Here is a 22,907-nt window from a genome sequence, read left to right as displayed (position 1 = left end):
GGAAGATCAGTTACATTGGTACATCAAACTTTCTAACTTTTTATCAAAAACAATCAGTGTATGGTACAGTGTGCAGCAATAAGTACCATGCATTTTCAGTTCTGAAGCATGACCGTATGCTAAAACAACATGAATGGGCTATTTACTGAATATAGAACCTCGCCCAGAGGTTCAATTGCTTTTACAATCAATGAGAACAACATACAACTAATCTTTCATGCATCTACCTGTCTCTTATCACAGTAGTATTCTGTGATTGTAAGCACCTCAAGAAGCAGCAGCAGCAGCAAGAACTTCCGTGAAGTAACTAAATGGGCCAAACTTTCTAAAAGTATGTCTCTTCCTCTAAACTAAACAAAACAAAGTGATGGCAGGGAACTGTCAACACTAATCATATTCCACAGCATCTTACCATCATCTTTCATGCATAAGCTTAAAACACTGTCATGAATTGTAATTTTTAATTACTTCCACTGCGAACCAAGAAGTATAACAGAAATCCCACAGCAGACAGAGTATACACTTATACCTCATTAAATAAAACGACTTGTATGAATCTTTTTAAAGAATTACAAAACAGGGGAAAAAAAAAAAAAAAAAAAGAAAAAAAGTTCAACTTAATTATGACCAGTCTCTTACATTTGTGAGTGCTAATTGGAAAAAAAGTAATAATGTTTTGTTTTCAGTTGCTTCTACTCTTTTTGAACTTGGGCATTCTTCAGTTGTAGACAAGTAGGACCTAACAATTCACACTTAGGAACAAAATATTTTTGTGATTAGGAAAACATAGTGTCTGCATATTTGGCATATATGTTCACCACATTCTCCTCAATAAATTAAATAAAACCACACAGACATAGCGAACACAACCTTTGGCTGAACTAGTTTTCAGAATATAAAATAACTAATTAATGCAAAGGAGACTGCTGGAAAACTTAGGCACTTCTTTGACAATAGAGCTGTCGGGAGCGTACCACCACCGTGGCTCGCAGCACGTTTTGAAGAGCGCATCAAGAGTCACTTGTCCACTGCTACACCAGTGAACCGGGCTTGTAAGGTAAGCGAGGCTGCCGATAATTTCAGCGGCCCCCAGGCTGTATACCTAGAGCAAGGCACCGGAGCCCCACATCAGGACGTGCTGTAGGACAAGGCTCCCTTGCAGTGTGAGGCTGTCCCGGCTCTGCGAGGGGCGCGCAGCAGGAGGGCGCAGCGCAGCCACCCGCTCCGACGGGGCGCCCCGAGGCACCGCCAGGCTCGGCAACCCTGCGGGCGGTCCCGAGAGCCGGGGTGCCGGGCCGAGGAGGGGTGACAGGTTGCGAAGAAGGCAGCCCAGGGAGGCGGCGCCCGCTGTCGCCGCGGGGGCGGGCAGGAGCCCGGGAGGAGCCGCCGCCGCCCTCCGGCGCCGCCTGCGGGGCCCGGCCGCTCTCCGCCGGTGCGGCGGGGCCCGATCCTGCCTGCAAACCTCTGAGCCATGCCGAGACGCTCCCCGCCGCCGCTGCCCCGTCCCCAGCCAGCCCGCTGCCCCCCGCGGAGCCCCTCCTGCCCCCCCGCCGGCAGCACGGAGGGCGGGGGGAGGGGTCGCAGCCGGGGGAGTCCCGGGCGCCTTCCCCAGGTGAGCGAGAGGGGCGCGGGGCTCCAGTTGCGCCCCCGAGGAGGAGCAGGTGAGCCCCCGACCTGCCCCCCGAGCACACGGCGTAACTGCGACCGAGACACGGCCACCGGCCGGGAAAAGGGGGGGCGGGGGGAAGCTGCCCTGGACGTGGAAGTCACTTACCGGCTTTACAAGGATCCTTGTAATCTATCGCCTCGGCTTTATCCTCTTCGGTGAAATCGTAAGTGTAGTCATAATCGAGGCCAGAGCAGGAGGAAGGCTTCCCACAGACAGTCCACCCGGCCAGCCACAGTGCCATCCTCCAGCAAAGCATTTTCATCCTCCCTCGGGCAGAGAGGTGGTGGACAGGACGCAGATGAATTAGGCGGACGGTTCAGCTGTCCACGCCGGCTTGAAAAAGGAGGGTAAGGGATGGAGGAACCACAGGTTTTTTTGGTTGATTTGGGATTTTGCTCGCTCGGTCAGTTATTTTTGTTGGCTTGGGTTTGTTTTTTTTTTTGGTGTTTTGTTTTTGTTTTTTCCTTCTCCACCTAGAGGCTCCTCGGAGAGCCGGTGCTCTCCAGGCAGCCCCGGTCAGACGGGCGCAAGGCAGCGCGCAGCATGAGCGCCGCTGCCCGTCCTGCCCCCAGCCCAGCGGGGAAAAGCGGCTGGGTGCGTAGCTGGGCGCAGGGGGGTGGACGAGGAGAGCTCGGGGAGCTCCCGACCGTCAGGGCGTCCCCTCGCCTCTGCCACAGGCCGGGCAAACTTCCCGCGGAGGAGGAGGCGGCGGCGGCCGCTGCCCGCGCCCCGCTCCGCTCCCCGCTGCGCGCCCGCCTCCCGCCGCGCCGCCGCCCCCGGTCCCGCTGCTGCTGCCGGAAGATGGATCCGGGCTGCACATCAGCGAACCGCCACCGGGAGAGGGGAGAGGAGAAAGAGAGAAGGACGGACGGACGGACGGAAAGAAAAGGGGGGGGGGGGGGGGTCCGCTACGGCAAACCGCGCAGCCCGAGTGATGGGAGGCGGCGGCTAGGCAGGAGGGAGCAGGGAAAAGTGTCAGAGCTTCCCCCCCTCCGCACAAGCACTTACTCTACGCTCTGTCTGTGGTCTGCCCCCCCCCCCCCCCCCGCCCCCTCTCCTCCGTCCCCCTTTAACTTACGAAAACCTTACAGGCAACTAACACACAGTCGTCAGCATCCTGCTTACTTATTCATACAGTCAGGGTCAGGATCCGGGCTGCTTCTGATCTGCTCCCTTGATAGTCTTATGGAAACACACGCGCATTCACTATATGCCTCTATCTCCATATAGCTCTCTCTCTAGATAAGCAGCGCACGGCATTTAAACAACAACAAAAGAATCGAGATCAGATAAAACAACGCGCAGATCGACTCCTGGCAGCCAAAAAGCTCGAGAGAACGGGTGATGAGGAGGAGGATGAGAAGAATTAACTGCAATTTAGGAGACGGGAAAATAAACCAGTGGCCGTGTATTTCGCTCTCCTGCGGCTGCTTTGCAGTGTTAGCCCCATGAGCTGACGGGTGGGGGTTAAGGAGCGAGGGGGAGGGGGAAAGAGAAAAGTTTAAGCGTCCATAGTTTGTTTAAAACAGAGGAAGGCAATATAAAAGGTCCACTGCTCTCCAGAAATTCAGCCAAGCAGCTGAGAACCGGTTCCAAAATGAAAGTAAGAACAAACAAACAGAAAAAAAAAAAAAAAATCAAGGAGAACAAAAAGTAAAATCGCAGCAGCAGCGCTGAGATCTTGCAGCCGGGCTCTCCTGCTCTCACGTGGATCCCCGGGAAAGCGGTGGAGGTTTCTTCTCCAAGCGAAGTTTCCGCGGTGCCCAGCTCCGCTCCAGCGCCGAGGCGCCCCGAGCCGCTACGGGCTGCGCGGGGCCGGGTTTTGTTTTAAAGCCCCCGGAGGGATCAGCGCGCAAAGCCTCCTCTCAGCCGATCAACCTGGAGGGGGGGGCGGGGAGGAGGGGTGGAGAGACGTGCTGCTGGAATAAAAATAAGAGCGAGCGGAAAAAAAAAAAAAAAAAAAAAAAAAAAAAAAAAAAAAAAAAAGAGAGATAGGTAGCTAAAGATCTTCCTCCCTGCCTGCCTGCCTCCTCCCCTCCCCCGAGACGGGCAGCTCCGATCCTGCAGAAACGCCTGAAACTGTTTCAGACCAAGGTGAGACTTTTCCGTAGCAAACTCTCCTCCTCCTGCTTTTTACGAGTTTCCATGGAAAAGGGCGGGGAGAGGAGGAGAAGGGGAGGGGGCTAGGGGCGGGTAGCGGGGAGTTTCTGCTGCTCCCATTTCGCCGGGGTGTCACATTTAACACGGACTTTTGAAAGGGCTGCCGCGAAGAAGCGGCTGCGGCTCGCCCTCGCATCCGAGCCCCGCACAGGCTGGCTCTCCCCGCACCACTTCCCGGTCGCCTTCCCCCTGTCGCAGGGCTGGAAATCCGGAGCCGGTCCCTTCTTCCCCCTGCCGTGCCAGGAGCGCTGCCAGCCCCAGCGGGGGCTCCGCGGCCGCGGAAAACGCCGGCAGTTTTGCCAGGGCTGCGCGCCCCTCACCGTCGCCTTAGGGCGCAGCCGCCCCGAGCTCCCCCCCGCCTTCCCCCGGCGGCCTCGGGCAGCCCCAGGTGCCGCGGCGGGGGGGCCAGGGCACCGGGAAAGGCAGTTACGCAAACTCCGGGCAGGCACAGCTTGCTATCGCTGCTATAGCAAGGGCTGCTAAGGAGAAAAAAAAATAATAAAGGAAAAGGGGAAAAACGAGACAAAAAGCATACCGTCCTCCCTCCTCGAGGCCCTCCTCTGCCTCTGTCCTCCTGCAGATGAATGCTTGGTGCTGCTCTAGTTGGGTACTCAGCAGTTCGTGCCATTAGAACTGGAAAGGTCAGTTAAGACAGAGCTAATAACAGCTTAATAGCAGAGCATATTAAAGAGTCTAGCATCAAGTAAGGTCAACGTCTATAAGGCATCCACGCGCCGTGCTACCTTACATTTTCAGCATCCCATTTGTGTCCATGTTATTCCCAGCTCCATCAGATTGCTCACTGGAGTTGAAAGCCAAAGAATGAGTGGCTGCCACTGAAAGTGTGGTTGCAGCCCTCCGTAATGAATAACAGTCTCTGTCCCAGCCATTCAGTTTGCTGTATGTCACAAGGCCCGCATAAACCACCACATACCACATCACAGAGAAGCCTGGGAAACTTGTGGCCTTTTTCTTTCCCCTCTTCCTCAATGTAATTTCCCTGACCAGTGACGCCAAACACTTGGTGCTAAGTCCAAGGAAGCTATTGGAGACCCTTGTGTCATCCCATCCGAGCACTGGCTGGGCTGATGTCTGCCTTCACTTGTATTGTGTCATGGTTTGGGAGGCTGTATTTTGCTACAGAAGTCAGCTTGATCCAAGCAGAAATGTAGCTTGTGTTATTTTGGATGTTCACAAATGGGATATTTTGTCTTACAGCATCTTTGATTACTTTCTCATTTCACTTATTGGACCTCCCCAACCTAATTTTGCTGGTCTGTCAGTCTTGTTTGATACGCACACCTGTAAAAAGTCAATCTTCTTTCCTGTGTGTATGCACCTCAACACAAAAATAGAAACAACCTCAGTCGAGCAGGCAACCATGTTAGTCAATAGAGCTTCAGAAACACTGACTTTGCTGATTGCTTTGCAGACATGGAAGAATATACAACGTGCGTTCCTGAACACGCCAGTCTCCCCAGTGAGGAGATTATTAGACTCTCTCCCCAGCGGGGGATTAGCTCTTGCAGTAAGGTACGCACTGACGTCACCCCCAGCAATCTGCCCCCGACCTCGGCAGCACCAGCACCAGCAGAGCAGCACCAACCGCCAGCAGGCTAGAGGACAGCTGGCCTTGCTGAGCCCTGACTCAGGCAGGAAACAAACTCAGAAGCGCTAGATGGGAGTCACGCAGAAATCTGTGCACGTAAGTGCTGTAACAAATAGATGCGGGTATAGGTCAGGGTAAAAGCTGTTTTCTGCTTGTAATCCAGAGCAGCTACACATTAAAATTGCTCTTTAAAATCAGCATTGCAGCTCTGCAGAAGCTATCCTACATTGCTTAGGTATTAATATTACCATCAGTCACATTAGTAAAAGTCTTTCCTCACATTAAAATAAAATTTTCCTAGTAACTAAACTGGCTGACATCTTTAAAAAAATAAACTTTTTCCCTAAGTGACCTCTTAAATATTCAATCTAGCTTGTTTTTATGATGCAAAATTTTGAAACATTTTAAGTACAAAATATTTTTTTCTTATCACACATTCATGTCTACCATTCTAAAAAGCTCACAACTCTGATAATCCATCTGACAACACAGTCAATCAAAAATCCATCCTACAGCCGTTTCCAAAGAAACGAACACATAGCCAGAAAGACAGAATGCTTGAGCTGGAAGGAAACCAACCAAAGGAACACAACAACAGCGACAACAAAAACTCCAAGCATTTTGCTTTTTTCTTTAAATTTCCTTGTTTGGACATATATTACAGTGACACAGGTAATGGTAAACACAATTGCATGAGAAGTGGCTGTAGTATTTTATTTTTTTTTTTTTTTAAATCCAGTCAACTAAAGGCTTTTCTGCTCTTCCCACACACACACACGAAGAAGAACTTTTTAAAAAAGGACAAGTTTGCAAGAAAGACAAACAATCACAGAACTAAAAAAAAAAAAAAAAAAACACACCACATGTCTGAAACCGTTGCTCGCACCTCCTCCTCATTCTTTGGCTATCTGTCTCCTGCTTAGGCCTCAATCTCGTGCACAGTTTTAGGTGGGTGGACACAATGGGCTTATCCACATGCACCAAACTCGGCACATGCTGAAGTCTTTGAAGACTCAAGACCAGTACTGGTCAGCTCCTCGGGACTCGCAGGATTTTTCAAGAGGCTAACAGAGTGAAATTCAGAGGGAATTGGTTAGGTTCCCACTTTTATCTCCTGTTAACCCCATTCCTAGTCCGTTAGGTACCTCAGGCACTTCCAAAACAGTTGAAGCTATGTTTGAGTTCCCAATTCTACAAATTGTTACTCAATAGGGAAGTACTGAAGCTGGAAGTGCATTGTGGCAAATAGCCTCTCCACAGTAATAGATAATCAGGCATATATAACACAGATACATACCAAATAAACAATATAAATTATAGTGAAACTTTTGAGGTTAAAAATCAAGCAGTCATTATCTTAACAGCAATGAGCTCACCTGTGAGTCCTTGTTTCTCCATTCTCTCACACATCTATTCATGTATTATGAAACAGCTGTTTGTTGTATGTCCACATACTTTTTTCTTCCCCCTACAGGTCTCTGTGTTTAATTTACAAAAAGCCCTTCAATATTATGTTTTATGTTTATTTTTGAAAGCAAGGTGTATACTTTATTCACTACACACACATTCAGATCCTACTCTGCATACAGACCTATTAATTTCCTTGTGGGCTTTAACGGATCTTTTTGGTATTCACCTGCTTTGGAAATATTAATTAGTTTAGTTTCATAATACACCCCTCAGATGAGGGGATATGAATATTACACTTGAGACAGTTATAGATCGTCTGGCTTGATACCTTGTAGACCTGTCAAGACTTGGCAAATAGAAAACACTTACTTCAAGGCCCAGTTTCCACTGGCTTCAGCTGCAGTAATCTTACTCACCAAGCATCCAGAGCTGCTTCTGATTAAACCCTGGAGTTTTCACACATCCAAAAACAAGATGCAAATAATTAGTACACAGTGTAACATTAAAGTCTTAGAACAGCTTTATCAAGGAGCTCTGTGGCAAAGGCAAGGGCTAAGACAGAAGTCTTCAGGTCATTCAGCTCTCCAAAGACTTTCAACACTGTTTCTCTTCTAGGACAAATGTGACCAATCTTCTGCCAGCAACAGCCACATCAGTAATGGCACCCACATAATTCATCCACCGCTTTGAATTTTCTGCTTCTCCATGAAGTACCTTCTAGCACAGTCCTGTGTTTGGCTTAGCATTTGAGGCAGAGCAAGCCTCTCCAGCACTGGATTTCACAGGTATTACTGACAGAAGGGTGACAGCAACCCTTGAGTTTTCTTCCAAGCTCCAGGAGAGGGCTTTATTTTATTTATTTATTTATTTATTTTTTAATAGAACACTCCCGCCTGTTTGCTCCCCATGTCCCTGTTTTTCCTCATCTTCGTTTGCTATTTCTAACCTGCACTCATTCTCTCCTCACTCTTGGCTCTTCATCCCAATTTTGTTTTTCTTATCTAGTTAATGGTAGTGTCTGATTCTCATCACTGTTCCAGCTGTCCTAGCTGTACTCTTCTTTAATCTTATTCTGGAGCTCCTCACTCTCAGATTCACATTTAGCTGCGCAATTTTTGTTTGTTTTCACTCCCATTGTCTAGTTGCTTCTTTTCTTAGGCTTTTTCACATGATTTAACTTCCACCCATGTCAACATTCACCTTCTTTGTATGTTCTGTGCTCTGGGTATGTACCAAAAAGTAGGTCTTGCTCTTCAACTTTATAACCCAATTACACAGTTACCCTTGTGCTTGGCCAAGGGTATAGCCTTACATCTCTGTTCAAGCAGTTTTGATTGCCTGCAACCCTCCTTCTCTTTCTTTTTAAGTCTTAACATCTCAGGCCCAGTACCTTATGCAAACAATTTCCTTGTCCCAAAACACACCCACGATTCCCACTGCTGATTTCTCCTAATCGCTTTCCAGTGAAAAAACATTTAGAGAGAAAGAAGTGTTGTGTCAACTTTACCATGCTGCAAGATCAGTTCTTTCCTACTCAAATCAGACAGCCTGCCCCTCTTCATCCCATAGCTACATCATGGAGCATTGAGCATGTGAAAGCATCTCATCTTCTCAGTTCCAGACCCAAGCAAGGTATAAGTCAAAATGATCATGTAAAATGTCATTGCAGATGAGATACCCAGGTAAGATAGCTGCTGAAGCTGCATTCAAGGCTGGTTGTTGTTAAGACTATGGACTTCTATGCCACCACAAAAAAAGATACATCCTTTGACCTAAGGGGTGATACTTTCCTCCTTTCTGTTCTGCTCAAGATTTAAGTACATTTCCTACAGGCTGAGTGTACTGAAGACCTTCCAAAAATACTGCTACAAGTTTTAATTAAGAGCAAACCCATATATTTGGGAGCTCTGTTTTCAAATATCTGGGTAGTTTAAGGTAATATTTAAAAGAAATGTTAAAGAACAAGAAATCAAAACTACAAATCAGCCTGCAGCAGATACCCAGATGGAAAATATTATACCCAATCTTTACAATTAAGCAAAGTTATGTAAACAACTTAAACAGTATCTATTTACAGACAGCATCAGTGAACTTGAATAATAATTACCCTACCACATTCTGCTTAGAGCTGTGTGTTATGCCATCTCCATTTTTAATGCTTTAAAAACTGCAAAAGAAGAGCATATAAAACTACACTGAGAACACATGCTGATGTTAAAACAAGTGATCAAGCAACAACAACAAAACCAGTGGTGCAATACTTAAATTAGAAACTGTTCTGTGTTTGCTCAGCATCCCTGATCCCCATCAGGCAATAAATCAATTTGCAGTAGCTGTGGACAGCTATTTAAACATAGGGCCAGAAGAGCTTAATTGTTAAAGCAATGTTCAAAGTTAGAAGGCTCAGTATAGGAGGTCATACTAAATATTCACTTCTCTGAAACTAGCTGCATTCCAAGTATGAGGAGGCATCCTGCCCTCCCCTTAATTAAAAAACACAGCCTATGAGCCCTGAGCTTAGCAGAGCTTAGCTTGCAATTCTTCAGAATGCAGACAGACTGCCAGATGAAGAACTGACATCTAAATGTCTGCCAACTTGATTTTGTCTGGTTTACTTTATTATCTAGCAAGCAATACAGTTAAGGAACTGTTTTGAAATTTTAGTTTAATTTTACAAATTGGCAAAGCACCCATTTCAATTCTCAGTTTTGTAAGAGGTTGCTCCTTGTCAAAGTCTACAGCAAACTTACCTTTTACTTTCATATGAGCTGAACAGGATTACTTATCAGTGATTTCCTAAACAGTGATTGCTGGTGAACAGTTTCTTTGGGAATGATGATACAAGTACAAAAAAATACAATAATATTACTACTCCTGTTCTGTCATAAACCTTACTGTGATTCTTTTTAAATATTTTGCAGTTTTCAATTTTATCACTGAACATTTTGAGTGTTATAATGTTTTAAGGTATAATTCTACTTCAGGTACTAGTAAGCACTTCCTTAATTTAAAATACATTATTACTGAGACTTATGAATTTCAAAACAGCCTTTTGATTAAAGTTGAACTGAACAAGAATTTTATTGTCATTAAATTATTTTGCATATGCATTTTATGTCACCTTCAAATAAGTAAACCAGAGTATAAAAAAAACTATGAAGTAGTCACTGAAATCTTAACAACAACAAGGAAAGCCAGCTTCAGATTTGGTCCAATTTATGTCTATAAATTATTTTTTAAATATGCTTAATGTAGCTTGTATTTCCCATCAAGCAGAGAAATATTTGTGTATTTTCTTGGATTTAATTCAGTGCCAGTGAAACTAAAAGCTAGTATTTGGTAAAATAGTCCAGATTCCCAGTCTTTTCCAGAGACACCTCTGCAACCCTCACATACAAAGTAGCAGTAATACAAGTGATGACTTTGACATTACTGAGATTTTTTTATTATTATTTTTTAAACACAACTTCAGGTGGCATTCTAGCAGGTAGCAAATTGCGGTCTGCCGATTGGATGAAAAAGCACCATGTTCGCTTTTTCCTAAAATAACCATAACAAAAAGATTTAAATTCTGTCCACCCTGCAACTATGAACAACTGTTGTTGCTAGACTGTGAAGTGGCTTTTATTGTTCCCAGACTGACTAGGTGCACCGGGTTAATCTTACCCTCCAGTATTCAGCATACTGTCACATAGTTGGGAGTCACTGGATGATTTTTGACAGAAGAAAGCCTCTCATGAGCCTGATCTTGAGTGACTGCTGGGCATTTTGATCTTCCATTGATTCTTAGAATATGAAGCTCAACACTTGCAGAACAGGATTCATTGTTTTGAGCAATGCACTGCTCAGATGAAAACCTGAGAAACAGTGTTTTAGTTTACATTGGAAGTTATCACGTACGATAACATCCTTCAAATTTACTGCAGAAAACACATCACAATAAGACAGAAGGTGAGGGATAAAAGCCAATAGAGAAACCATGGGTTAATTAGGTTTTCTACATAGACACAATGTATTCTTCCAACTTAGGATCACCAAAAGTAAATAAGACATACCACCAACTCCCAAAAGGAAGAATGGCAATTGTCTTACAAAAAACAGCAAGAAACTATAATACAAACATTATCAATGACAACAATGTTGTCCTATAGTTACTAGCTTTGTTTTATTTGCAATAACATTTAATAAACTTCTCGACGTGGCAGACAACTTTTACCCCTTTCAACAGCATTTCATTAACGAAGGTGTTATTGAATTTTACAGTGCAGCAATCCAGAAAAAACACACATATACCTTAGGTAGTTTAGATACTTTTTTTTTTTAAATCTTCAGTAGTAAGAGATCATGAAGAAAACTAATTTCATTGTATTCGTATTTTCCATCTCTCTCCAGAATTATTTGTATTGTGCTTATTTTCAATTGCCTGTTGCTACAATAAACCATTTTCCTAGACTATGCAGTAAAACCTTTTTTAAAAAGACAGCACTGATGTCTCCATGCAGCAATAATTAATTTCCGTTGCCTGAAGCATTCAGAGATCATATTGTATTTTAAAGATTGATGCTCTTTCACTCACCAAGGTGATAATTTTGTGCAACCCCCAATCAATATTTGCTGTAAATAATGCATATTTTACAATAATTACACATACATACAGAATATAAGTATACATTAACTCAACTTGCAGGCATTTTAGTAGAATTTTCCTTCAGAACAGTTACAGAACTAAGTCCATGCAACTCATTTTCACCCCCCTCCCCAACCTACACAAGCTTCAATACTAGAGATGTCACAAATGACTGACTTGACAATTATTGTCAATTGTGTGCACACATACATGCATACATGCAATATAAAGGACCCAGCCCAAAGTCTGAGAACAAAATATTTCCAAAATTAAAACAGAACATGGAACCACCATTTACATAAACTTTCATTCTTCCAAGAAGCCAAATTGAAAACATGTATCTACAGAGTAAAGTTAAGAGTGAGAGAGGTCCCAGGCATCTTTTATACCACCACAGTTCTATGTTGCACATGATACAGTGTCTAGTCTCACTGCAAAAGCACTACAGATTTGCTTTATGTGTCTGCTACCAATCTGAAGAGTCAGATTTACTATACATGCTCCAGGCATCTAGGTTTGGGTCTTCTATGTCCTGGCAGGGGTGCCCTTTTCAGAACAGGAACTGAAGCCTTCACTGTATAAGTACAGACTTAAAACAGCATCATACATCTGCACTTCTCAGAAACTCCAAGCATGGAGCAAAAGAACCAAGGAGTATGCTTGTGCTTATAATTACACAGAACTCACAGAACTGTCACAACATAAAAAAAAAAAAATCTTATAAGTATGTGTTAATGTGTATTTTATTTGTTAAAATAAAAACTATTCTTTATTAAAAAAAAAAAAAAAATTACTTACTAGCAACTAAAAACCCCTAACACAGTCTACCATAAGCCAACTTGTATCTATGTGGATCCTGTTTTCCAATAGCAAGTGACATGAATCACCAGTGGCAGGATAGACATTGCATGTACATGTAAATGCAACTAGACACATGAACAAAATCCTTGTACTAGAAAAATCTGTACTTTCAAATTCTGCAGAACTTACACAAAATCCTAATAGTGAGAAGAGTCTCAAATCTTTCTGTTTTAAGAGTTCACTATACTGAAGTGATAGGTCATGACTTCTGTTTCAAATTGTCTTCAGTTTGTGAAGAGGTCTTCTACAATTGCTTCTCCTTTCCAAGCCCATTTGCTTCTCTCTGTATGTGTGCCTAGGTAGGTTGAAAGCCATTACTTTTGCACTCACATCTTTTAAAATCAACCATCCTTTCATTCATTTTTATCTTTCTAAGAAATGATCATCTCAATTCGCATCAAATGTCAAATTATTTATTGAATACAGTTCTTGATATTTGCGTGTTTCACTTAACTCAGAATAAGGCTGTTTGATATACTTGTAATGAGTTCCCTATTCCTGCCCAAATTCTGTTTACTTTAATGAACAGATTACTTTGTTCATCTCCATCAGCATCTTACATTGTTAGAGCTTATATTTCTAACTCTCTAGCTTTCATCCTCACCATCACTGCAGCAACAGAGTATTTGTTTCTACATCTTTATATTCCTAAATATGCCTGAGGTTTGGTTTAAAAGTCAGCAGCAAGCTAGATGAGAAAGCTCTCTTCTGAACCCCAATCTGTCATTTGATTTTAGTACTAGAACTTTCAAAAGAAAAATTATTGATGTAGACAACATTTTTTACATAGCTGTCCAGATAGTACAGATGTAATCATGTTAATCAGGTACTTTGCTAGAGAAGTGTTGAAATACCAGGAACAACTAAAGGACCTCACTGTGGAAAAAAAGACTGTTACTTACAAATAAAATTTATTAATTTTCAACAGTAAGCAAGCATTTAATGAGCATAATATAGCAAACAGTGCCTAGCCAAATCTCCAGTTAAGAGCCAGATTTAGTTCAGCAATAAAAATAATTTCAACTGTAACAGCATTAGGCTTTTTTCGTGGATTACCTGGAGAGAGAAAAAAAAAAAAAAAAAAAAAAAACCACTCATTTTATCAAGCCACCAGACACACTGAGCCACTAGGACAGAAGGCAGTAGATGGATGCTCCCAGCTTGTGGAACCTGCGTGTCTTCTTGAGGATTTCCCTCAGCCTGCAGGTGATGGCACTGAACACGATTTGCAGAGGCCTGGCATCCTTGCCCTTGCTAGCAGATGCTGATTTTTTGGCACCCTGCGACCCCTAGTGAGAGCCAAAGGCGGCCGGGCAGCAGCCACCGCCGCCCCCTGGCCTTTGCTCCCGCTGGGTCTGGGCAACCCGTCCCAGGAGCCGCAAGCACACAGGCATGCTCTTGAAAAGGCATCGACTGCCTTCAGCTCACGGGCAAAGCATACCTCTAGGGACTTCCCTTTCCCTCACTAACTACCCGAAACGTTGCTATAAAAGCATAACAATGCATTGCCTTTAGTTGCTTTGAAACAATGCACTGATTGTGTGGCTGTTGTTGGTCTAAACTCTGATGGCAAGAGGGAGAGAGGTGAGAAACAACATCCATCTTCTACATGCTACAAAAAGTGAAAAATTGAAATTGCAGGCTACACTTCAGGGAGCTTTCCTATGTAGCTACAGACAGGTAAGGCATCTTTGCAAGCAAAAATGTTCAATACAGAATTTATATTTGTTTGCATGATGGTGGTAAGAAATTTATCTCACCATATTCAAAAACTGCAAGCTAAGCTTTTTGCTGTAGCAGTTGTGTTCGTATCCACCAGAACAATAGCATTTAGAACAATGATTTTGCTCAATGTGTACATGCATAAAAAGCTTTCCCTGAAAACATAAACATGCAAATATTGAAGAAGAAAGGGTATTTCTAAACTTGGTGCAATTCTTCCAGTAAAGTTTAACTTGATATTCATAAATATATATAGGAACATTTGCATATATACACAAACATATATAAAACTTCTACACACTTCAGTAGCATGCACACTTTGAGTCAGTGCATGCTACTGCATGAAAGGGGTAAGTCTGATGCTTTCATTTTTGCATTTTGCTAAAACTACCTAAGCAATGCTAAAAAACAAGGCAAACTTACTGAGTTTTAATATTAGTGTTGTCCAGTAGAAATGAAAATACACATCAGCTAGATCAAATAGATCACTTTTTTTCAGTAGAAAACCTTGACAATCTGACTAGTGAAGCACTGTTATCTATCAGATAAAATATTCCAGGATTCTAAATGTACCCACTTTTCAAAGACACCTTTGAATATCTTGTGATATATTCCATGGAATATATGGAATCTTGTGATTCCAAAGCAATAGAAACCTAAGATGAAGGCTTTTTATTCATCACTTTGCATCAAAATAATTATGACTTGTCTTTATTGAATAGTATTGCCTTCTGATTTGTAGCTCTTTGCAGTTAAGTAAGTTCAAAGGCAAGCTTTCCAGTCATTCAGTCTGTCTTCCTAGTTCCCATTTACTCACACATTGAGTTGTGTCCAAGTCATACTGACAACCACAACTAAATATTCAGTGATCATAAGCGGTTCAAGATCTGGAAACCTACTTCAAATTTTCTCAAGTAATTTTCATTGAGAGCTGAAATTCTCCTAGATGTTGGCAAAATGGGAGCATGGATTACATGACTGTTGTATGAGCCATCTCCCATTTCTCAAATGTTTATTTTAAATACATTAGTGGCTCCCATTCCTGTCACTGCTAAATCACTGGTTTTAGATAGGTACTTCCCACTGTCAAGCCTATGAATTACCTCTGAAAAAAAAAAATATTTTTCCCTTGTACAGTGTTCATTGTTAATTATACTTTTCTTGTGTATTTAAATCATCTATCATATACTTTGATGGAAAGGAACAGTCTACCTTACTGCACCACTGAGGTATCACAGCTTGCATAACCCATACTAGTATATTGGTAAACAAATACTCAGTAAGAGATCTATGTCTCCTCTGTGTAATCTCTCCTCAATGCCAAGCTAATTTTTCTTTAGGTTTGTTCCACATGTGACCAATCATTACACAGAATCATAGAATGGCTTGGGTTGGAAGGGATCTTAAAGATAATTGTTTTCATCCCCCCCTGCCATGGGTAGGGACACCTCCCACTAGATTGGGTTGTCCAGGGCTCCATCCAAACCAGCCTTGAACGATTCCAGAGACGAGACATCCACAATTTCTCTGGGCAGTTCCAATGCCTCACCACCCTCACTGTAAAGAAAGTCTTCCTAACCTCTAACATAAATCTCCCCTCTTTCAGTTTAAAACCATTCCCCCTTGTCCTACCATTACCTGCCCACATAAAAAGTCACTCTCCTTGTACAAGCCCCCTTTAAATACAGAACATACGCATTAAGGTCACCCTGAAGCCTTCTATTCTCCAGACTGAACATCTTCAGCTCTCTCTTTCTTCATAGAAGAGGGGCTCCAGCCCTCTGATAATCTTCATAGCCCTCCTCTGGACTCTCTGTAACAGGCCCTTAACACACCTTTCTTGTGCTGGAGGTCCCAGACCTGAATAAATGTTGGGCCTCACCAGGGCAAAGCAGAGGGGAATAATTCCCTTCCTTGACCTGCTGGCCACTGCTCCCTTGATGCAGCTGGACTTCTGAGATGCAAGTGTGCACTGCTGGCTCATGTTGAGATTTTTGTCTACTAAAAGTCCCAAGTTCTTCTCTGCAGGACTGCTCTCAATGCATTCTTCTCCCAGCCTGTACTGCTGTCTAGGATTGCACCTTGCACTTGGACTTGCTGAACCTCATTAGGTTCACATTGGTCCACTTTTCTAGCTTGTTTGGGTTCCTTAGGATGGCATGCCCTCCTTCTGCTATATCAGCTGCACCACTCAGCTTGATGTCATAAGTTTTTAGAGGCCCATTTGGCTGAGCATAGAAGCTAAAAATACAGCAAAAATATAATCCTGTTGAGTCACAGCAATTGGAAAAATGGAGAAACAGTCTTGAGGCAGCAAACCTGGCTCTACATACTAATGTCCATTATATTGATGGCTTAGTTCATGGCTACTGGATCCACAGTAGTATTTATAAAAATTAAAAAATATATATATGCAATTGGAAATGTATGTTACTACAACCTCCCCAGCTACACATTGCACATTGTTTTCTCCCTGTTGGTATTTCTGCTATTGAATCAAGTGGATCATTCCATCCACTGCCTACAGCTTTAGACAAAGTACCTGAAAAAATCCCATTTTGTCCTTCAGTTACTTCATAGGGGACTCATTAGAAGATTTGTATATGCATATGTGCATGAAGAAAGCTGAATAGCTGAAAGTGAATTTAAAAAAAAAAAAAAAAAGGAATATACTTTATGTTCAAAGTCTTATCTGACATAAGATAAAGATTTATTTCTCTTAAGTTTTAAAAGTTTCCTTTAAGTCATTTGTTCTTTTATCAAATAATTCTGGAAAATATCACAAAATGCAAATTCTAAGTTGATATTTACATACATTCTCTGTAGGTGTCAGCATTGCTTTATATTGTTGTAGAGAACTGTATTTTTTTCTTCTCAAAGAAAGAAGAAAACTAGACTTGTATTTTTCTAAATGAAAGATAATTTTTTGCTGTCCATTTGTCTTGTACTACCCATCTCAGACTGAGAGATTTAATAATGCATTGTATAGGTGAAATTACAGTGAATGTAAAGAAAAAGGCTACATTGTTTTCTATCACCAGTTTTCAGTTTTTAAACTGTTTTGTTCCAGTTATTTTGCGTATAAAAATCATCCCTATTGAAGTTAAAAAAAGGATCATTTAACATTTGCAAATATTTTTGAAATTTTATAGTGAAAGCACAATTCAATGATGCCACTGTGAACCTACCATCTTTACACACACTGAGGAAGAAACACTGGAGCAGAAGTTCTTAAATTTCTAGGCAGAGTTCTCAGACAAATCTAATTTAATACTTTCATTCATAAACTTACTGTACAAAATAAGTATGCCACTGAGGTCTATTGATATGTTATGGAAATGAATTATTCATGCAGAAAGGAACCATAATATCATACTAGAGTAGTGAATGACCTTGGGAGCCAAAGTAATAGTAATTGGATGAAAATCAATTTTACAGACTACAAGGTCATAAATAGAGGATAGAAAGAATTCTTTCTGGGATCTCAGTTATAAAATGTGATTGAAGAGAGATATGGATTAAATAGTCCAAATGATTATCAACCTCCTATACCTATAAGGAAGAAACAATCCAAGCATCTATGGTGCAAGACATTTCCAGTAAAAGACCAATGCTGATGAAATTATAGCTCATGTATATATGAACATTATTTGAACAGGTGCATATAATCCCCACCATTCTTCCAATCAAAGGAATGGAGAGCCTCTCTTCAAAGAAGCTATGGAACATTTCAAAATTAAGTGAAAAGATTCTTTAGCTTCTTGTAGAAGCAGTGGGTAACAAATTAACTATTTAACAAAAGTAGCATTGGCATGAGATAAAAATAGCCGCAATTTGCTTAAGAATGGAATTAAAGCTAGGAGTAATGATTCCGGAAAAATAATGAAGTAAAATATCATCTAATTTTCAAAAGGAATTCAAAAGAGAGCATGTGACTTGTCTACTTGGCCTAAGTGTGCTGGAGTCCATGTGCCAGGGAGGTCCAAGTAGCTGCATCTTTCATTTATGTTACAGATTTTAACTGATGTTTGCCCCTAGTGTTATACCATGGTTTATTGATAATATCTAATGCTGTTTAGATCTATTGATTGCATGAAGATTTCACTGATTTATTTTTTAAATGAAATGAAACAGCAAATGAGAGTTTTTTGCAGTAGTAGCCTCAGATTGAGTTTAGACCAGAATTCTTTACTACAAATGACAAGCACCTTGACTACAGAGACTCCTCAACATTGGCTGGCTCACAACGAACATATTCAAGCTAATCAATTTTTATTTCACATTGGGCATTTACTTAAGTGCAAGTTTTCCCCACGTATTTGCATGATATACTTTCTGTAGAAAAAGGTTGTTTCCTGAAGATTTGTTTACATATACATTTTTCTCTTCTCTCCCTCTCCACCATGCCTCTAATAAATTTGTCTATAAAACATAAGAGTTGCACTGATTTATTTTTAGGTCATCCCAGAAGTACTTAGAAGCTCCTATTAATGGCACAGAATGCTGAGTTTTCTATAACTCTGTGGCTGCAGAATCTTGTTTCTGACATAGATTTGCCCTTGGACTGCAGAATAAACAAAAAGAGTATTTATAGCCCTTCTCATACAAAGAGATTTGATCATTCAAAAAGGCAACAGTGAAGTGCACAGTACCTTCTATATCTCCAGGCTTGCTACTAATATTACTATTAAGGGAAAGCTGATGTCACCTCATCTGTCACAATCTCTGCTTTTGTACATCTCTGTATAACAGTTAGACCAAAAAAGGTTAAGTATTATTTTTACATTCATATATTTGAACACAATTCTATTGTCAGGACAGATTTAGAAATACTGTCCTCCACCTGAATTACATCACATTGTTATAGTTGATACAGGAAATAGGAAAGTCAAAGTAGCACTTTTCAGAGTCTGTCCAAAGTAAAATTTAAGGAAACAGGCAGATCTAACAGCTTAAAATAACTCTTAGTTATTACTCTTACTAAATATTACTAAATAACCAAAGCTGATATAAGGTAGGCAAGTCCTAGATTATCCTTTATTATTATTATTAAATTTTTTTAGAACATAGTTTGACTCTAACGTAAGATTCAGTGAATTATTGCAAGGCTAGAAGTTGCTTGTTCTTTCAGGCATAAGCCAGAATAATCTATGTGACTTAACTGTCCTTCCTAAAGTCATTCTCTACTCTCTAGACTCAATATCCTTGCTTTAGAAGAGATCCTGCTTTAACTAACATTGAGCAACGCACCACACAGCATGTCTGTGCTTTGGAGAAAGCACCCCTGGCTGGAAGCCTCACTGACTCAGCTGGATTTACTCCTCCATGGCTCAGGGTACTTGCACTGCGGTGGCAGTGACATTCCCCTTTCCATCTGTGCTGAGTATGCACGCTTCCACGCTCACAGTCACAGCCACATCCGGACCCTCATCAACTCTGGAATATTCTCATAAAGCTCAGTTTATTATTATTCTGGACTAGGGTTGATTGCTGTGAATTAAAACTCAAGTAAAAAACATCCAATATGAGCTTACGATTTTACCTGGCTTCTATAATGAATAATCACTTAAAGCAAGATAACATTTTATGACTAAAAAAAAAAAAAAAAAAAAAAAAAAAAGACATTAGAATCCTTGCAGAACTGTCAGTGATCTCCCTTCTTGTTACCACTCCCTTTACTGTTCTGCCATAAGAAACAACAAATCCAAATTCCAAACCCCTCTGAAAAATATTTCAACATTTGTACCATTAAACTGAACAGCTAAAATATAGAACAAAGATTGTATAGGCTTTCACATACAAAGAAATAATTTTAGACTCCTAATGTATTGCTATTATATTTCAGCATGCCAGAGATGAAGAGAACATGGGAATATTTGCTACCCAATCAACCACTTAGAAACTAAGAGTAAAATATTAGGAATCTCACATTGTTCTCCCTGCTGTAAAACACAATGATTTTCAGGTCAATTACTTTAAAGCATGAGGACTAAAAATCAGTAGTATCTTGAGGAGCTGAGAATTTCCCCAGCTACAGTGTAGAGACCCTGTTTGCATTACTGGTGTTGATAGCATTTTTTCTTATCTCTGACATCTTCAACACTTTTTTTTTTTTGTCTTACAGTACTATGATTTAGAGGAAAATATTCACATTTTAGCAATATTTCATCTAAGCTGACTTGCAACCCAACTTCTGAGTACAGCTTGAACCTTGTTCTACTGATTAGCCTCTTATGAAGTAAAACCTTACTACACAGGAATAGAGGCCAATTGGATTATTTCTGCTTTATTCTAGAATAAGGGAAGATTAATCTAAGCCACGTCACTTTAGCATTGGCTGAATTGATGTGTAAAAATAAGCGTCAAAAGAAAAGGGCAATCACACTAAGATGTATGGAGGAGACATTACATGCAAGTTGAATATGTGAAAGCTGATACAAAAAGTTTCATTGATGCCCTGAATTAAAAAGAACCTTTTGCTACTGAAAATAAGTTAGTAGATTTTTAAAAACTGCAAAAGAAAATAAGTCCTTCACAGACAGTTTGCAACTACTGTAGAAGGATATACAACCGAGTGTCAAAAATAAATAGACTATCATCACAAATTAGGAAACAACTAATTTAAATATTAAATAGTTTGTGCTACTATTCAATATCCTTATATACTAAAACTTATTATTCTTAGTCACTTTTTCTAGTTTTCTATTAAACGATTAACTAAATGCTACCTCTGTATACAGGTAACCTTGTTAACATACTTACATCAAATAGCTATGTTAAGAGTTCAGAATATGAAGTATTGAAAGCATAAGACACTTTTACACAATTCTCATGTAAAGCAATTCTTATGATTGCACACTACAATTTCACCAAAGTGTAAGAATGAAGAACAGTATTCACTGAACTTTTTTTTTTTTTTTATACTGGATCAACAGCATGTGAAGCCACATCCTCAGATTTCTAAGAAAATTGCACGTTTGCTATTAATGGATACCTGAGAAAAGTTATGTCTTTTCTCCCCCACAACAGTACCTCATAGAATCTTTTTGGCAAAGGCAATGACAGAAACCCATTCTCCAGGGAAACATACAGTTGCCTCAGCTACAAGATCATCCTTTCTTTTCTTGACATCCCAACTCATTCAAAACACATATTCCAACTTCCTCAACAACTGAGATGAGTCCTGCAAACAACAGACTCTTTCACTGTGTTGTGCTGATTCATTCCAAGCACTGTTCATCCTGCAATCTGAATGAGGCAGGGTCCTGTGGGAAAACAAAGAATGAGATCATGTAATTAAAGACTATCTCATAATGTACACAGGGATTGAACTATAATGGCCTCAACAATCTTAATTCTGTTTCTTAACTCTTGAGTGATTAAGACTGCAAACTATTTTGATGTTGTTTTCTCTATATAAACAACAACATTTCTGAGCAAAGGAATCTAAAAGCAACCAAAACCCCCAAGCCAAAAAACAATCACATGGAACCATACCAACTACTACATGGTATGCAAGGAGAATTACCAGTAGAGCCAACTGGAGGAGAAAACAACAACACTGCTATTTTTATTGAACATTTTTCTATTCTCAAATTGCCTATCCATTATTGTTTAAATGTTTCCCAGAGTTGTTTCAATGTTAATGAAATTCTGCCAGATTAAGCTGTTTTCAAATCCTGCCTCATGCTTCTCACCAACTCACACACTTGTTCACTCCGGCAGGGTGCTGAAGAGCCTGACCGCACTGCCCAGGCCAACAGCATACCTGACAGAAACAGATCCCAGAAACCCTGCTTCCAGCCTTGCAATTTCTTTGCTGTGTACTTTGTCAAGTTGGACACAGAATAGCTTTTTTTTTTTTTTTTTTTTTTTAATAAGAGTTTCAATTTAAATATGCAAAGCTTCTAAATCTCTTATAACATGGACACCATTCCCCATCCAGAACCCCACCCCAAGTCTCTGGTACACATACTATTTATTTGCTAGCTCAAAGTATGAATTGTACAAACAGCATTAATTTTTCTTTGACTTTTCTCAAGATCTGGATCTTCTGCAAGTACTGACAGCCATATCACAGTAAGAACAACTGTTGTTTTCAAAAAACAACCCTCCACCCTGAAATTCTAGATCCTGAAAACACTGTTTCAAACCTCTAGAGAAACAGGTTTGAGGCTATCACACCCTATGCTTTCTTTCTCAGCATGCCAGGTGTGCTATGCTTAGTGCTTCCAGGGAGCAACACAAGCAGGGCTGTTCCACAAGAGAGGACAAACTGGGAGCCAAGGGTAACCTCAGCAAAGTCCTTGCCCACACTGCAGCACAGTCCCATAGCATATGAATGCAATAGGCAGAACAGGGTTTTGGAAACAGGGTCCACCCAGACACTTCAGTGGAGTTCAGTTGGAGGCAAAACTAGAAATGAAGCTACAACATGAACCAGTACTGCCCACCCAAGGAGAAAAAAAAAAAAAAAAAAAAAAAAAAAAAAAGCTAGAAAAAGAACTACCTGCAATACAAGCCTAAGGTCCAGCCAGGGAACGAAGTCAGATGAACAGAAAGACAGAAGAACAAACAGAATGCCAGCATAACTCAAGAAAGAAGTGATAGTCCACATCCGAGCTTAAATGGCATCCTGGGTCCACCCCCATGGGCAGAGGGTGTGTGGGCAGCATCCCAGGTGAGGCTGCTCAGAGCCATCAATGTCTATTAGTGCACTCAGAGCATGGCAAGTGTTACAGTTAATGTTAGGATTATGGTTAAGAAAAACACAGGCTATGGAGCCTCACCATACTCAGTAGTTTGTAATTTCTAGGGGAGGGTGTGAGCTTCTATGAATAATTCCTGGT

At 41.1% G+C, this 22,907-nt stretch overlaps 2 protein-coding genes across 7 annotated transcripts in view; one reads left to right on the top strand and one right to left on the bottom strand.

Moving 5' to 3' along the window:
• Positions 1 to 22,684, bottom strand: part of TLL1 (tolloid like 1) — a 182,537-nt gene extending 159,853 nt beyond the window's left edge. For 2 of the 5 annotated variants that reach the window (XM_084518165.1, XM_084518163.1), the window contains exon 1: positions 1,775 to 2,575. In XM_084518165.1, coding sequence (XP_084374291.1) covers positions 1,775 to 1,931 — 157 coding nt within the window. In that variant the 5' untranslated portion in view covers positions 1,932 to 2,575. Of the gene's footprint in view, positions 1 to 1,774; positions 2,576 to 21,090; positions 21,324 to 22,567 lie in introns of those variants that run through there. The other 3 variants (XM_084518162.1, XM_084518161.1, XM_084518164.1) reach the window with 3 other exon arrangements.
• On the top strand, positions 1,413 to 8,387 carry LOC311436216 (uncharacterized protein). Of its 2 annotated transcripts, XR_014692677.1 has the most exons (4): positions 1,890 to 2,016; positions 2,900 to 3,763; positions 5,262 to 5,534; positions 7,464 to 8,387. XR_014692677.1 is itself a non-coding variant. In XM_084518182.1 (2 exons), exons 1-2 carry the CDS (start codon positions 1,472 to 1,474, stop codon positions 3,037 to 3,039), a joined length of 330 nt encoding a protein of 109 aa, XP_084374308.1. In that variant the 5' UTR covers positions 1,413 to 1,471; the 3' UTR covers positions 3,040 to 3,080. The 2 variants fall into 2 exon arrangements, 1 of the variants encoding a protein (XP_084374308.1); XM_084518182.1 differs by lacking the exons at positions 1,890 to 2,016; positions 5,262 to 5,534; positions 7,464 to 8,387 and adding an exon at positions 1,413 to 1,661 and having other exon boundaries at positions 2,900 to 3,080.
• Positions 22,685 to 22,907: the final 223 nt, after the last annotated feature.

This window comes from Aythya ferina (assembly GCF_964211825.1).
Source record: "Aythya ferina genome assembly, chromosome: 4".
Taxonomy (NCBI): Eukaryota; Metazoa; Chordata; class Aves; order Anseriformes; family Anatidae; genus Aythya; species Aythya ferina.
Note: the sequence above shows the minus strand (reverse complement) of the source record. Positions and strands in the feature narration are given on the sequence as shown.